The 14,559-nt window shown below is 50.9% G+C and overlaps 1 protein-coding gene across 1 annotated transcript; it reads left to right on the forward strand.

The window, feature by feature from the left end:
• The first annotated feature begins 427 nt into the window (after nucleotides 1-427).
• LOC147903187 (uncharacterized) lies at nucleotides 428-4,471 on the forward strand. Its single transcript, XM_087370800.1, has one exon. It carries the CDS (start codon nucleotides 428-430, stop codon nucleotides 4,469-4,471), a length of 4,044 nt encoding a protein of 1,347 aa, XP_087226926.1.
• The last annotated feature ends 10,088 nt before the right edge of the window (nucleotides 4,472-14,559 follow it).

A 14,559-nucleotide genomic window follows, 5' to 3' on the forward strand; every position in this document is an offset into this window, starting at 1 on the left:
CGTAAGGGTGACTCACGGAAGGCAAGGGGGTGGAACTAGGACGGCGCCGCGCGGGCACGGACTACACGCACCGCACATGCACGGAGGGCCCGTGGTGAGATAGAAAACGTTCCCCTGCCGGGTTCGTTCGACGTTTTTGGCCCCGTTTTCGGAAACCATAGCAGAACTGGCTTTATTTGGCTAAGTGTTGGAAGCAGGTCGTTACACTTGGTATCAGAGCCACTCTGAGGCGCACGCCGTCGGGCGTCGCTCGGAGCGCGTTCCTGTGTCCTGTGGGAAGTAGTGGATCGGGTTGCCGTTTCCAGTGTGTTTGGGAGTTCTTTGGTGAACGAAGAGCTTGGGTTCGCCGTTTTGGGGAAAAAGAGGGAAAATTTGCCATTTGTCCCGTTCGGTTGCTGGTGCGTTTTCTTCTGCCGTTTCATTGACGATGCCTCACCGAAGAAAAGATAAGGGGGCTGAGAGTGAAGAAGAACATGAGACCCTCAAGCCCGAGAGACGGAAGAAAGAGAAGAAAGACAAACGAGGTGAAGAGAGAGAAGAAAGAGAGAAGGAAGATAGAGGCGAGGGTTTTTGGAACGTGCCTAGTGGAGGATTCAGTGCCGCACCGGATGTGGGCACGTCGGGTGCCCGGGACCGAGAACCGTTATTGGTTCCAGAGACAGGTGAGGAAAAATCCACAAAAGGGGAAGGTGAACAAGACATAAGCATGTTTGGATGGGTGACCGAAGAACTAGAACGGGGAGAATTGGAGAGAAGAGAGTTGAAAGGAATGATGGAGGCCATCTTAAGAAAAATGTCGGAACCGTCGCCGCAACGACCGGCTTCAACCAAGAAGAAGAAGAAGAAATATGGGAGGCAGAATGAGGTTGAAACGGAAAGTGAAGAGTCAATTAGTGGCTCGGAAGGGAATAGTGGGAGGAGCTTTGGAAGATTTAAGCCACAAGTGCCGGAGAAGTACGCAGGAGAACGGGAATCGTTAGTGCTAAACAAATGGATTAGAGAAATGGAGGATTTCTTTGAGCTCGCAGGAATCGCATCCAAGCATCAAGTAAAGATAGCGGCTCAACAACTAAAAGGAGACGCGTACCATTGGTTCCTAGCGGAAGAGGGTAATGGTGAATTAAGGAATTGGAGAGCCCTGAAAGCTAGGATGAGAGCATATTTCATTCCTCAAAACGAGGTATTCAAGTTAAGAGATGAATGGAGAGGTCTAAGACACGGTGAAGGAAAATTGAAGGAATATGTCTCGAAATATCGGCATGCCATGGTTCAGATTGTTGATATGCATGAAACAGACAGATTGCACGGTTTCTTGTATGGGCTACAAAATTGGGCCAGAAGAGAAATTGAGAAGCAAGAACCGGAAGATTACAAGGATGCGTTAGTGATGGCAGAACGGATTGTAGATCATGAAGGAAGGAGAGGAACTCCTAACTTTGGTAGGACGGGTGCACCTACAAGCTCTTGGGGGAATAAACCTGGACCTCGAGGGGAAAACAAAGAGATGGGGAATAAGGCAGAAAATGTTGCATCGAGTGTGAGCTCAAGTGGGGCATTGGTGCCACGGATGCCAGGAAGAGGAACCGGATTTGGAGGAAGGACCGGAGGTCCACCTGCAGGTAGGGGACCAGTTAGAGGATGCTTTTCATGTGGAGGAGACCATTTTATTAGAGATTGTCCCAGACAACGAGGTGGATTCAATAGGCCCCGAATCGCACTTACTCAAGCAATGGAGTCAGGGGGAGATAGTGAGAAGCTAGAAATCACAGAAATCACAGATCGTGATATTGGAGGTAATGGAGAAGAGCCTAGAGTGGGAGCATTGAGGGTGGCGCCAAGGGTCTTGGCTGCAAGATTGCCGGTGGTACCAAACATCTATGTGGATGGGTTGATCAATGGTGAGACTCAAAGGATTATGATAGACACAGGTGCAACACACAACGTGATTACTCCTGAGGCAGCGCAAAGGCTAAAGTTGAAATTGTCCAAGATGGAGGATACGGCCGTGTCTTTTGGTCAAGGCAAGGATGCTAATGTGGCCATGGCGTGGAATGTGCAAGTGCAGCTAGGAGGTTGGAAGGCAAAGTTGGATTTTCTAGTGGTGCCGTTGGATGCATATGATGCCATCTTGGGAATCACTTGGTGGGACAAGTTTGTCATGATGTTGCTGGGAAAAGGGATGGATGAGCTATTACTTGACATGCAGGGTCAGGCGGTCAAGGTAAAATGTGTTAGATCTTCAATCACCCCCACAGAAGCAAGGAAATTGGAGCAACGGGCTAGTAAAGGGAAAGACCAGGTAGGGGAGAAAACGGACAAGAGTATGCCCAAGCAAGAAAAGAGTAGCATGGGAGCCCCTTCGAAGATAGGTGGTATGAATGCCAAGGTTATGCTGATTTCAGCTAAGCAATTAGAGAGGGAAGTCAAGAAGGGGGCAGAGATGCATGTGATGTTAATGCGAGTTGCAGATTCAGAATGCAACGAGGAAGGGGAGTCAAAGGCGACTCCAAGTGCCTTGGAACCGTGGACGGATGCAAAAATAAAGGAGATCTTGAATGAGTTTGCAGATGTCATGCCCAAAGAGTTACCGAAGGGATTGCCACCCAAGAGACGAGTGGACCACAAGATAGAACTGATTCCAGGTAGTGAACCGCCAGCAAGAGCACCGTATAGAATGAATGATTCGCAATTGAAAGAGCTCAAGAGACAAATCACGGAGTTGGTAGACAGTGGGTTTATCAGGCCAAGTAAATCCCCGTTTGGGGCGCCGGTATTGTTTGTCACAAAGAAAGATGGATCAGCACGGCTATGTGTGGACTACCGTGCCCTCAACAAAATTACCATAAAAAACAAGTACCCCATGCCATTGTTGGAGGATTTGATGGATCAACTGGGAGGGGCCAAGTATTTCACCCGGATTGACTTGAGGTCCGGATATCATCAAATAAGAATTGCGGAGGGAGATGTGGAGAAAACGGCCTTTAGAACAAGATATGGTAGCTTTGACTGGTTGGTTATGTCTTTTGGCCTCACAAACGCTCCAGCTACCTTTTGCACCTTGATGAATGATGTGTTCAGGGAGTACTTGGATGATTTTGTGATCGTTTACATTGATGACATTTTGATTTATAGCAAGACACTGGAGGAGCATCGGGAGCATCTCAAGAAAGTGTTGGCCAAATTGAGGGAGCATGGGTTGTATGCCAAACAGGAGAAATGTGAATTTGGTGCAAGGGAAGTTGCCTTCTTGGGATACATAGTGGGGGAACATGGAATCAAAATGGACCCTAGCAAAGTGAAAGCAGTAACTAATTGGATGCAACCTAACTCAGTGCGGGGAGTACGGGCATTTCTAGGCTTTTGCAGCTTCAATAGAAGATTTGTGAAGGAATATAGTCGTGTTGCATTGCCGCTTACCGACTTATTAAAGAAAGGGGACAAATTCGAGTGGGGGGAACATTGCACCAAGGCCTTTGAGGAAATGAAAATGATCATGAGTTCTACTCCCGTCTTAAAATTACCTGAGTTTGACAAGCCGTTTGAGATACACACGGATGCCTCGGACTATGCCTTAGGAGGAGTGTTGATGCAAGAGGGACACCCAGTTGCTTATGAGTCAAGAAAATTGGATGCCACTGAAAGGAGATGGACAACGCATGAAAAGGAGATGTTGGCCGTTGTAGAATGCTTAAGAAAGTGGAAACACTATGTGCAAGATAAGCACACCAAAGTCTTCACAGATAATATTACACTAAGGTATTTTCAGACCCAACCCAAACTATCTCCGAAGCAGGCTCGTTGGCAAGATTTCATAGCAGAGTTTGATATAACAATTGAACATAAGCCGGGAAAAATGAACGTCATGCCAGATGCACTAAGTAGAAAGGCAGAATTGATGGCCATCACTATGGCTCAAGGTACACTCTTGGAGAGAATCAAGGAACTTATGGAAAAAGACCAAGGCATACAAGACATTGTGAAGCAGATTAAAGAAGGCTCCGTACCATGGGGCATGTATAATGAAGATGAAGGTTTACTCTATGTCTATGAAAACAGGTTATATGTTCCAGATGATATAGAACTCAAAAAGACCATATTGTGGGAATGCCATGACTGCAAGCTAGCTGGACACTCAGGGCAGCACAAGACCTGGGATAGGATGAAGCAACATTTTTTTTGGCCAGGAATGCGTGAAGACGTCATTGAATATATCAGAACCTGCCCAACTTGTCAATTCGTCAAAGACCAACGGTTTGCAAAGGCAGGAAAACTCCAACCCATGCCTGTTCCTTCAAGGCCATGGGATGTCGTGAGCATGGATTTCATCACGTCGTTACCTCTCTCTCATGGGCATAATGCCATCTTTGTGGTGGTGGACTATTTTTCCAAACAGGGCCATTTCATTCCTGTTAAGCCACCCATTACGGCAAAGCACACAGCCAACTTATTTTTCTCTTATGTGTTCAAGTAGTACCACGGTTTGCCCTTGGCCATTGTTTCAGATCGTGATGCTCGCTTCTTAAGTGACATGTGGACCGAGCTCTTCAAACTCCTTGGTACACAGCTCCGTTTCAGCTCCTCTTACCACCCAGCCACTGATGGTCAATCTGAAAGGGCAAACCAAACCGCAGAGCAGTACCTCAGAAGCTATGTCCAGGTAGACCAAAAGGATTGGTCCTCACATTTGGATGTATTGGAATTTCACTACAATAGCTCTCTTCATCATAGTACGGGCTTCACACCATTCGAGATTGCCACAGGCAAAGAGGTCATCACTCCCACGGCCTTGGCAACAGGTACGCTCAAAATCCAAGATCCAGACACGGAGGAATTTCTTAATAGATGGCGTGAACGCATGCAAGCAGCCAAAGAAAGTCTTCACAAAACGCAAGCCACCGTGAAGAAGTACTATGATCTCAAACGTCGCCATGTCGAATTCTTTCCAGGTGACTTGGTGCTTGTTAGCTCCCAAAATATTCGACTTCCAGAGAACTTGACTCCAAAGTTCAATCATAGATTCTACGGCCCATACAAAGTTCTCTATGCTCTTGATGAAGTCACCTATAAGTTGGAGCTCCCGCCGAATGTTGCAATACACAATGCCTTCCATGTTCAACTCTTGCGGCGTTTCTACTCGGATAATACTTATGGTAGGAGGGTCCCCCCTTCCGTCTCCCAAGTTGTAAGCCCGCCATATGAGCCGGAGGCAATTTTAAAAGGGAGAATGCTAAGGGGTAGAGTAGAGTTTTATGTCAAATTCAAAGGTCGGCCTATCGCTGAATGTAAATGGCTCCCCGAAACGTGGATGATAGACAACTATCGCGATATGGTCTTGAAATATTATGCATACGCTTGAAGAGGGCTTCAAGCTCTTTTGTAACCTGGGAGAGTATATGGAAGGTCAAGCTCTCAAGGTGCTTGAGACCCCTCTTGGCATGTATGCGTTTTCCCTCATGAATAAACGTTCTGAGACCGTTATTGTGCAGATATTTTTCTGAGTCTCTTTCTTGATGCTACGTTGAATGTGGGCACAATCACGCACCTTGAAACGTGGAAACGTAAGGGTGACTCACGGAAGGCAAGGGGGTGGAACTAGGACGGCGCCGCGCGGGCACGGACTACACGCACCGCACATGCACGGAGGGCCCGTGGTGAGATAGAAAACGTTCCCCTGCCGGGTTCGTTCGACGTTTTTGGCCCCGTTTTCGGAAACCATAGCAGAACTGGCTTTATTTGGCTAAGTGTTGGAAGCAGGTCGTTACAACTACTATATGGAGGATAGTGCTCTCTCATGCTATGTTGATTTGGGTGAGGAAAACGTCAGCGGCCGTTTATGCTCCCTCTTGCTTGTAAATATATTCTGTTGCAATCAAGTGCGTTCTTGCGACCGTTTGGCACTCCATCTAGTACCGCTCTGCCAGTAACGTCATCATGCCATCTTGTGGGTTGTGTCCTCGTGGTGCACGTTGAAGCGCACGCACAGGAAAGCAAAACGTGGGACGGGTTGAGGGCACGTGAAAGCGAGTGGGGAACGGTGAGGGCCATTTGCATTCTCCATACCACTGTATAAACCGTGAACCGTTTGGGTACCGAACCGGGACATTGGGATTGCCCGAAGGGGTCTAACGTGCCGACCCACGTAACGGCCGTTAACTTGGGAAAGTAAGTGGGCTGAACAGGACGTTGCGCGGAGGACGTTCCTGTGGGTCTTGGAGACCCGTGTGATTCTGCAGACCGAAGTGTGAAGCCTAAGGGCTTGCCCAGTGGGGCGTGTTGCTAAGTGGGGAAAAACGGTGGACGGCCTGGGTAGGGGTCGTGTCGGGACAAGCTGCGCATAAGGGGAATTGGTATCAGCAGAGACGTTAAGGGAGGTTGGGACTCGGAAACGGGTCCGACGTAAGGTGCTCGCATTCGGAGACTAAGTCCGGAACCGCCGGGCCCTTACACTTGGTATCAGAGCAAACCTCAAGGTATCGCGAGCCTTCGAGGAGGATCCTGTATCGAGGTATGGCGTCACGTGACGGACAAAGTCAATCATACGCACAAGGGAAGGAGGCAATACTACGGGCAATGAGGAGTGGGAAGTCGGAGATGGAAGCCGCAGTGGATGTGATGAGGGCCGTTCCAGAGTGGGTGAACGTCCTCTTGAGCAAGGACATGGGGTACTTGCAGCGGCTCGTGTCGCGGTATGACACGGAGGGGAAAACGGCCAAGTGGCGCCGTGAATTCATGGTGGTCTTCAAGCTAGTGATGCAAGTCTATGTGAAGAAGGAATTGGAAGAGGATGCGGAGGAGTCCGGGAGCGAAACGGAAGATGAAACGTCGGATGAGTCGGAAAGCGGCTCGGAAAGCGAAAGTGAAGATGAGGATTGGGAGGAGGAAGAAAGACGCAGGTGGAGTCAGGAATGGTGGCAGGCCCAAGCAGAAAGGAGAACAGGATCTAAAACGGCGGCCAGTGAGACAAAAGGGATGGAAAGCGGAAACAGGGTAGCGGAACCGTGTCGTGGGAGTGCAAGGTGCGCCCCAAGGAAAACGACCGGTAAACAGGTGATGGACGGAGAGAACGGCGCGGGAGCCGTGAGACACGAAGGAAACGGCGCAGGAGCCGTGAGGTGCAAAGAGAACGGCGCAGGAGCCGTGAGGTGCATGGGAAACGGCGCGGGAGCCGAGAGGTGCATGCAGGGTGTGAAGCCCCGAGTGAACGGCGCGGGAGCCGTGAAATGTGTGGGAAACGGCGCGGAAGGCGCGAGTTGTGGAAGCAGTGACGCGAGAGTCACGTTTGGGAAAACGGGTGATGCAGAGTCCCGAGACGCTATAGGCGTGGAAAAGACCCAAGGCGCAAGAAGCGCGAAAACGGAGACCAGAGGCGCGAGAAGCGCGGTCACAGGGACGGGAAGCGCGAAAGACTTGAGTGGCGCAAAGCAAAGGATGAGCAGTGCCGTTGTACCAAAGATAGATCAAACAAACGCTCAAGGTGAGGTGGTCGGGACGAGGAGCACACAAGGTGCAGGCCGAAGACCCAGTGACGTGGTAGGCCCGGAGAACACTCAGAGAAACGCTCAAGGCGTGAGGATGACCAAGGAGAACGTGAAAGGCATGGCAACGGAGATGGGACGCGCGAAAGGTTTGAGTGGCGCGAAGGAAACGAAGAGCAGTGCCGTTGTAACAAAGAGAAATCCAACAAACGCTCAAGGTGAGGAGGTCGGGAGAAGGAGCACGGAAGGTGCAGGCCAAAGACCCAGTGACGTGGTAGGCCAGAAGCAAAGTCAGAAAAACGCACAAGGCGTGCAGGTGACAGATGAAAACGTGAAAGGTGCGGGAAGAAAACGGGAAAGTGCTCAAGGCACAAACGGAGGAAAGGGAGCGGAAGCAATGCGAAACGGCGAACAGGGCCAGGATGGAAGCTTGGAAGGTGAAGTGGATTGGCAAGTGGAAAGTTGGGATGCAGAAGAGGAACGGCACTGGGGCAAGGACAAGCGAGTGATTAGAAGCCCGTGGCAACGCAGAGGCGTGTGCAGAAAGGATGCCGAGAGGGAAAGGGAAAACGACGATGCGCCGGAGCATCAGGTGGAGCCAAGAGACATAAAGGGAAAACGGATGTGGACAGGTGCAGGTCCAGGTAGACGCAGAGGCGTGACCCGAAGGGAAGCCCTAAGGCAGAGGATGAACCGCGAAGAAGAAGTAGAAGAAAGGGAGAAAGTGATGGCGGCCAAGGGGATGGAAGGACGTGAGACGAGGCCATGGCGTGAACCGCAAACGGCGAAGGATGAAGCGAAAACGGCGGATGGAAAAGGACCCAAGGCAAGGCTAGGTAGAACGGCGGGAAGGATGAGCGGATGGATGAAAAGGCTAAGGCCAGAAGTGGAAACGGCGGAAGGTAAAGATGAAACGGGCGAAGGAAAAGAGGAAACAGCGGAAGGGAAAGAAGGTAAGGCAAGGCTAGGTAGAACGGCGGGAAGGATCAAGGAAGGGATGAGAAGGCCACGGTTTCAAGGAGAAACGGCGGATGAAGAAGTGGCCAAGGTTAGTCAAAGAGGTGGAAGGTGGATGCATAGGTGCAGGGTGATAGGTAGGCCAAGGGAGCAGGATGAGGTCAAAAAGGACCAAGACGAAGAGACGGAGAGGAGAACGGGTCTAGGTTGTGGAGCACAAAGAAGATGCAGGGCAAAAGGTCCAAGGTGCAGGGAAGTGCGGCGTTCAAGAGAGGAACGTGATGAAATGAAGCCGCGACGAGGTGGAAGGACGTGTGCAGAACGGCTAAGGATGAGAAGAAGGGGGTCAGGAAGAGAAGTGGCGCGAAGGGTGAAGAAAACGGCGAAGCGCCCAAATCAAACTCTCCAAAAACGCAAGATTCTCTCGTGGGTTATGTGCAAATATTCAAAGTCGGCGTGGCAAGACGCATGGAAAGAATGGAAGCAGTGCATTAACGCAATGATCCGACTGGAAGAGTCAAAGACGAGTCTAAGTATTGGCTCGCATTCTTTTCCTCCTTGTTACTTGGGCTTATTGCCTAAGCCAATGGAGATGACAGGTGCCGAAAGAAAGATCAAGCCGTTCGGGCATGTTTTGCTTTGGGCTGGTTGGAAGTTCTGGCCGGGTGAGCAAGTGCGTTCACTTGGACAGGTGGCAAGCGGCAAGGTGATGCTGTGTGCGGGGTGGAAAGATTGGCCCGGCATAGCGTCGTCCCATGAAATCATGTTGGAAGCGGGGTGGAAATTTTGGCCAGGTGATACTTGGCTTGTTCATCTCGCCCGTGGGCTTCCAAGGCAAATCCGGCCAAGGGGGCCTCTTAATATCATGTTACTTGCGGGTTGGAAACATTGGCCCGGTCCAATGTCACGTCCCGATGTTACCTTTTTGGCGGGTTGGAAATTTTGGCCGGGGAATTTATGCAAACGGCCAATTTTTAATTTTGCAAAGCTATACGTGGATGCGGTGACCTCTCAAAAACGCCAAACCTTGAGGCACCGTTTTCTTTGTAAAATATGTTGTAAAATTATATCATTCTTTTCATTCTTTGCCCCCCCGTTATGAGGAGAAGGCAAATTTTGATGCCCATGTAAAAGGCCAAACGAGTGCGTGTGTGGCCACTCATTCGAGACGTTCTCGGATTGAGGTTAGGCTTTTGTGTGTGTGTGTGTGGCCACTCACTTAAGTCACCTTGGTGAGGTTAGGCTTTTGCGTATAGCCGGCAACTCTTCCCCTTTAATTGATGAGGACATCAATTCTTTTGAACCGGGGAGAGTATAAGAAAGTCAACTTTAGGGTTGACCTGCCGTGAGTGATCGGACGTTTTTTGGGCGTAGGAGCCCCCACGGTGCCTAGCGGCCAGCCACTACTATATGGAGGATAGTGCTCTCTCATGCTATGTTGATTTGGGTGAGGAAAACGTCAGCGGCCGTTTATGCTCCCTCTTGCTTGTAAATATATTCTGTTGCAATCAAGTGCGTTCTTGCGACCGTTTGGCACTCCATCTAGTACCGCTCTGCCAGTAACGTCATCATGCCATCTTGTGGGTTGTGTCCTCGTGGTGCACGTTGAAGCGCACGCACAGGAAAGCAAAACGTGGGACGGGTTGAGGGCACGTGAAAGCGAGTGGGGAACGGTGAGGGCCATTTGCATTCTCCATACCACTGTATAAACCGTGAACCGTTTGGGTACCGAACCGGGACATTGGGATTGCCCGAAGGGGTCTAACGTGCCGACCCACGTAACGGCCGTTAACTTGGGAAAGTAAGTGGGCTGAACAGGACGTTGCGCGGAGGACGTTCCTGTGGGTCTTGGAGACCCGTGTGATTCTGCAGACCGAAGTGTGAAGCCTAAGGGCTTGCCCAGTGGGGCGTGTTGCTAAGTGGGGAAAAACGGTGGACGGCCTGGGTAGGGGTCGTGTCGGGACAAGCTGCGCATAAGGGGAATTGGTATCAGCAGAGACGTTAAGGGAGGTTGGGACTCGGAAACGGGTCCGACGTAAGGTGCTCGCATTCGGAGACTAAGTCCGGAACCGCCGGGCCCTTACAACTACTATATGGAGGATAGTGCTCTCTCATGCTAAGTTGAGTTGGATGAGGAAAACGTCAGCGGCCGTTTATGCTCCCTCTTGCTTGTAAATATCTTCTGTTGCAATCAAGTGCGTTCTTGCGACCGTTTGGCACTCCATCTAGTACCGCTCTACCAGTAACGTCATCATGCCATCTTGTGGGTTGTGTCCTCGTGGTGCACATTGAAGCGCACGCACAGGAAAGCAAAACGTGGGACGGGTTGAGGGCACGTGAAAGCGAGTGGGGAACGGTGAGGGCCATTTGCATTCTCCATACCATTGTACAAACCGTGAACTGTTGGGTACCGAACCGGGACATTGGGATTGCCCGAAGGGGTCTAACGTGCCGACCCACGTAACGGCCGTTAACTGTGAAAGGAAGTGGGCTGAACAGGACGTTGCGCGGAGGACGTTCCTGTGGGTCTTGGAGACCCGGTTGATTCTGCAGACCAAGGTGTGTGAAGCCTAAGGGCTTGCCCAGTGGGGCGTGGTGTCAGGAGGGGAAAAACGGTGGACGGCCTGGGTAGGGGTCGTGTCGGGACAAGCTGCGCATAAGGGGATTTGGTATCAGCAGAGACGTTAAGGGAGGCTGGGACTCGGAAACGGGTCTGACGTAAGGTGCTCGCATTCGGAGACTAAGTCCGAAACTACCGGGCCCTTACAGTAGTGGCTGGCCGCTAGGCACCGTGGGGGCTCCTCCGCCCAAAAAACGTCCGAACACTCACGGCAGGTCAACCCTAAAGTTGACTTTCTTATACTCTCCCCGGTTCAAAAGAATTGATGTCCTCATCAATTAAAGGGGAAGAGTTGCCGGCTATACGCAAAAGCCTAACCTCACTAAGGTGACTTAAGTGAGTGGCCACACACACACACAAAAGCCTAACCCCGATCCGAGAACGTCTCGAATGAGTGGCCACACACGCACTAGTATGGCCTTTTTTATGGGCATCAAAATTGGCGTTCTCCTCATTGTCAATTAGAGGGAGATTGTTGGCGATTATACACAAAAGCCTAGCCTCACCAAGGTGACTTAAGTGAGTGGCCACACACACACACAAAAGCCTAACCCCGATCCGAGAAGGTCTCGAATGAGTGGCCACACACGCACTAGTATGGCTTCTTACTTGGGCATCAAAATTTGCCTTCTCCTCATAATGGGGGGCGAAGAATGTAAAGAATGAAATATTTTTACAACATATTTTACAAAGAAAACGGTGCCTCAAGATTTGGCGTTTTTGAGAGGTCACCGCATCCAGGTATAGCTTTCCAAAATGAAAACTTAGCCGTTTGCGAAAATTCCCCGGCCAAAATTTCCAACCCGCCAAAAAGGTAACATCGGGACGTGACATTGGACCGGGCCAATGTTTCCAACCCGCAAGTAACATGATATTAGGAGGCCCCCTTGGCCAGATTTGCCTTGGAAGCCCACATGCGAGATGAATAAGCCAAGTATCACCCGGCCAAAATTTCCACCCCGCTTCCAACATGATTTCATGAAATGATGCTATGTCGGGCCAATCTTTCCACCCCGCACACAGCATCAACTTGCCACTTGCCACCTGTCCAAGTGAACGAACTTGCTCACCCGGCCAGAACTTCCAACCTGCCCAAAGCAAAACATGCCCGAACGGCTTGATCTTTCTTTTGGCACCTGTCATCTCCATTGGCTTAGGCAATAAGCCCAAGTAACAAGGAGGAAAAGAATTCGAGCCAATGCTTAGACTCGTCTTTGACTCTTCCAGTCGGATCATTGCGTTAACGCACTGCTTCCATTCTTTCCATGCGTCTTGCCACGCAGACTTTGAATATTGGTGCATCACCCAAGAGATGATTTTATGTTTTGGGAGAACTAGACTTGTGCGTTTCGCCGTTTTCTTCACCCTTCGCACCACTTCTCTTCCTGACCCTCTTCTTCTCATCCTTACCCGTTCTGCACAAGTCCTTCCACCTCGTCGCGGTTTCTTCTCATCACGTTCTTCTCCTGAACACCGCACGTTCCTGCATCTTGGACCTTCTGTCCTGCATCTTCTTCGTGCTCCCCAACGTAGACCCGTTCTCCTCTTTGTTTCTTCATCTTGGTCCTTCTTGACCTCATCCTGCTCCCTTGGCCTACATGTCACCCTGCACCTATGCATCCACCTTCCACCTCTTTGACTAACCTTGGCCACTTCTTCATCCGCCGTTTCTCCTTCATGGCTTGGCCGTTTCATCGTTCCACTCATCCTTCCCGCCGTTCTTCCTTGTCTTGCCTTTCCCTCTTTTTCAGCCGTCGTTTCCGGTTCACTTTTTGCCGTTTGCGCTTCACGCCTTGGCCTCATCTCACGTCCTTCCATCCCCTTGGTCGACATCACCTTTTCCCTTTCGTCTTCTTCTTCGCGCTTCATCCTCTGCCCTAAGGCTTCCCTTCGGGTCACGCCTCTGCGTCTACCTGGACCTGCACCTGTCCACCTCCGTTTTCCCTTTATGTCTCTTGGCTCCACCTGATGCTCCGGCGCATCGTCGTTTTCCCTTTCCATCTCGGCATCCTTTCTGCACACGCCTCTGCGTTGCCACGGGCTTCTGATCACTCGCTTGTCCTTGCCCCAGTGCCGTTCCTCTTCTTCATCCCAACCTTCCGCTTGCCATTTCACTTCATCTTCCAAGCTTCCATCTTGAACCTGTTCGCCGTTTCTCTTTGCTTCCGCTCCCTTTCCTCCGTTTGTGCCTTGCGCACTTTCCCGTTTTCTTCCCGCACCTTCCACGTTTTCATCTGTCACCTGCACGCCTTGTGCGTTTTCCTGAGTTCGCTTCGGGCCTACCACGTCACTGGGTCTTTGGCCTGCACCTTCCGTGCTCCTTCTCCCGACCTCCTCACCTTGAGCGTTTGTTGGATTCTTCTTTGTTACAACGGCACTGCTCTTCGTTTCCTTCGCGCCACTCAAACCTTTCGCGCGTCCCACCCCTATTGCCATGCCTTTCACGTTCTCCTTGGTCATCCTCACGCCTTGAGCGTTTCTTTGAGTGTTCTCCGGGCCTACCACGTCACTGGGTCTTCGACCTGCACTTTGTGTGCTCCTCATCCCGACCTCCTCACCTTGAGCGTTTCTTTGATCTTTCTTTGGTACAATGGCACTGCTCATCCTTTGCTTTGCGCCACTCAAGTCTTTCGCGCTTCCCGTCCCTGTGACCGCGCTTCTTGCGCCTCTGGTCTCCGCTCGGGGGGGTCACTATGTATAAACCCTCTATATCACGTGCGTTCAAGGACTATTTCTAAAATCCCTTATTTGTAAAATTTTCATTAATAAAATGTACCCTTTTTCTATACAAATCTGTAAAATTTTCCCAAAATTGTTTTAAATACTCCCTTATGTAGATTAACTTTTGTAAAAATTAGATATTAAAAATGTCCTTCTGTTGAACTCACGTGATAGGGTTACATATGATGAGTGACCCCCCCGAGGGTCTCCGTTTTCGCGCTTCTCGCGCCTTGGGTCTTCTCCACGCCTATAGCGTCTCGGGACTCTGCATCACCCGTTTTCCCAAACGTGACTCTCGCGTCACTGCTTCCACATCTCGCGCCTTCCGCGCCGTTTCCCACACATCTCACGGCTCCTGCGCCGTTCTCTCGGGGCTTCACACCCTGCATGCACCTCTCGGCTCCCGCGCCGTTTCCCATGCACCTCACGACTCCTGCGCCGTTCTCTTTGCACCTCACGGCTCCTGCGCCGTTCTCTTTGCACCTCACGGCTCCTGCGCCGTTCTCTTTGCACCTCACGGCTCCTGCGCCGTTCTCTCTGTCCATCACCTGTTTACCGGTCGTTTTTCTTGGGGCGCACCTTGCACTCCCACGCCACGGTTCCGCTTCCCTGTTTCCACTGTCCATCCCTTTTGTCTCACTGGCCGCCGTTTTAGATCCTGTTCTCCTTTCTGCTTGGGCCTGCCACCATTCCTGACTCCACCTACGCCGTTCTTCCTCCTCCCAATCCTTGTCTTCACTTTCACTTTCCGAGCTGCTTTCCGACTCATCTGACGTTTCATCCTCC

The sequence above is a fragment of the Dipteris shenzhenensis genome, chromosome 3 (assembly GCF_047967505.1).
Source record: "Dipteris shenzhenensis isolate YYH24624 ecotype China chromosome 3, Dip_SZ_1.0, whole genome shotgun sequence".
In the NCBI taxonomy this organism is placed as follows: domain Eukaryota; kingdom Viridiplantae; phylum Streptophyta; class Polypodiopsida; order Gleicheniales; family Dipteridaceae; genus Dipteris; species Dipteris shenzhenensis.

Bases quoted from the DNA above. Each gene is read 5' to 3' on its own strand.
- LOC147903187 (XM_087370800.1), top strand. From the start codon at position 428: ATGCCTCACCGAAGAAAAGATAAGGGGGCTGAGAGTGAAGAAGAACAT.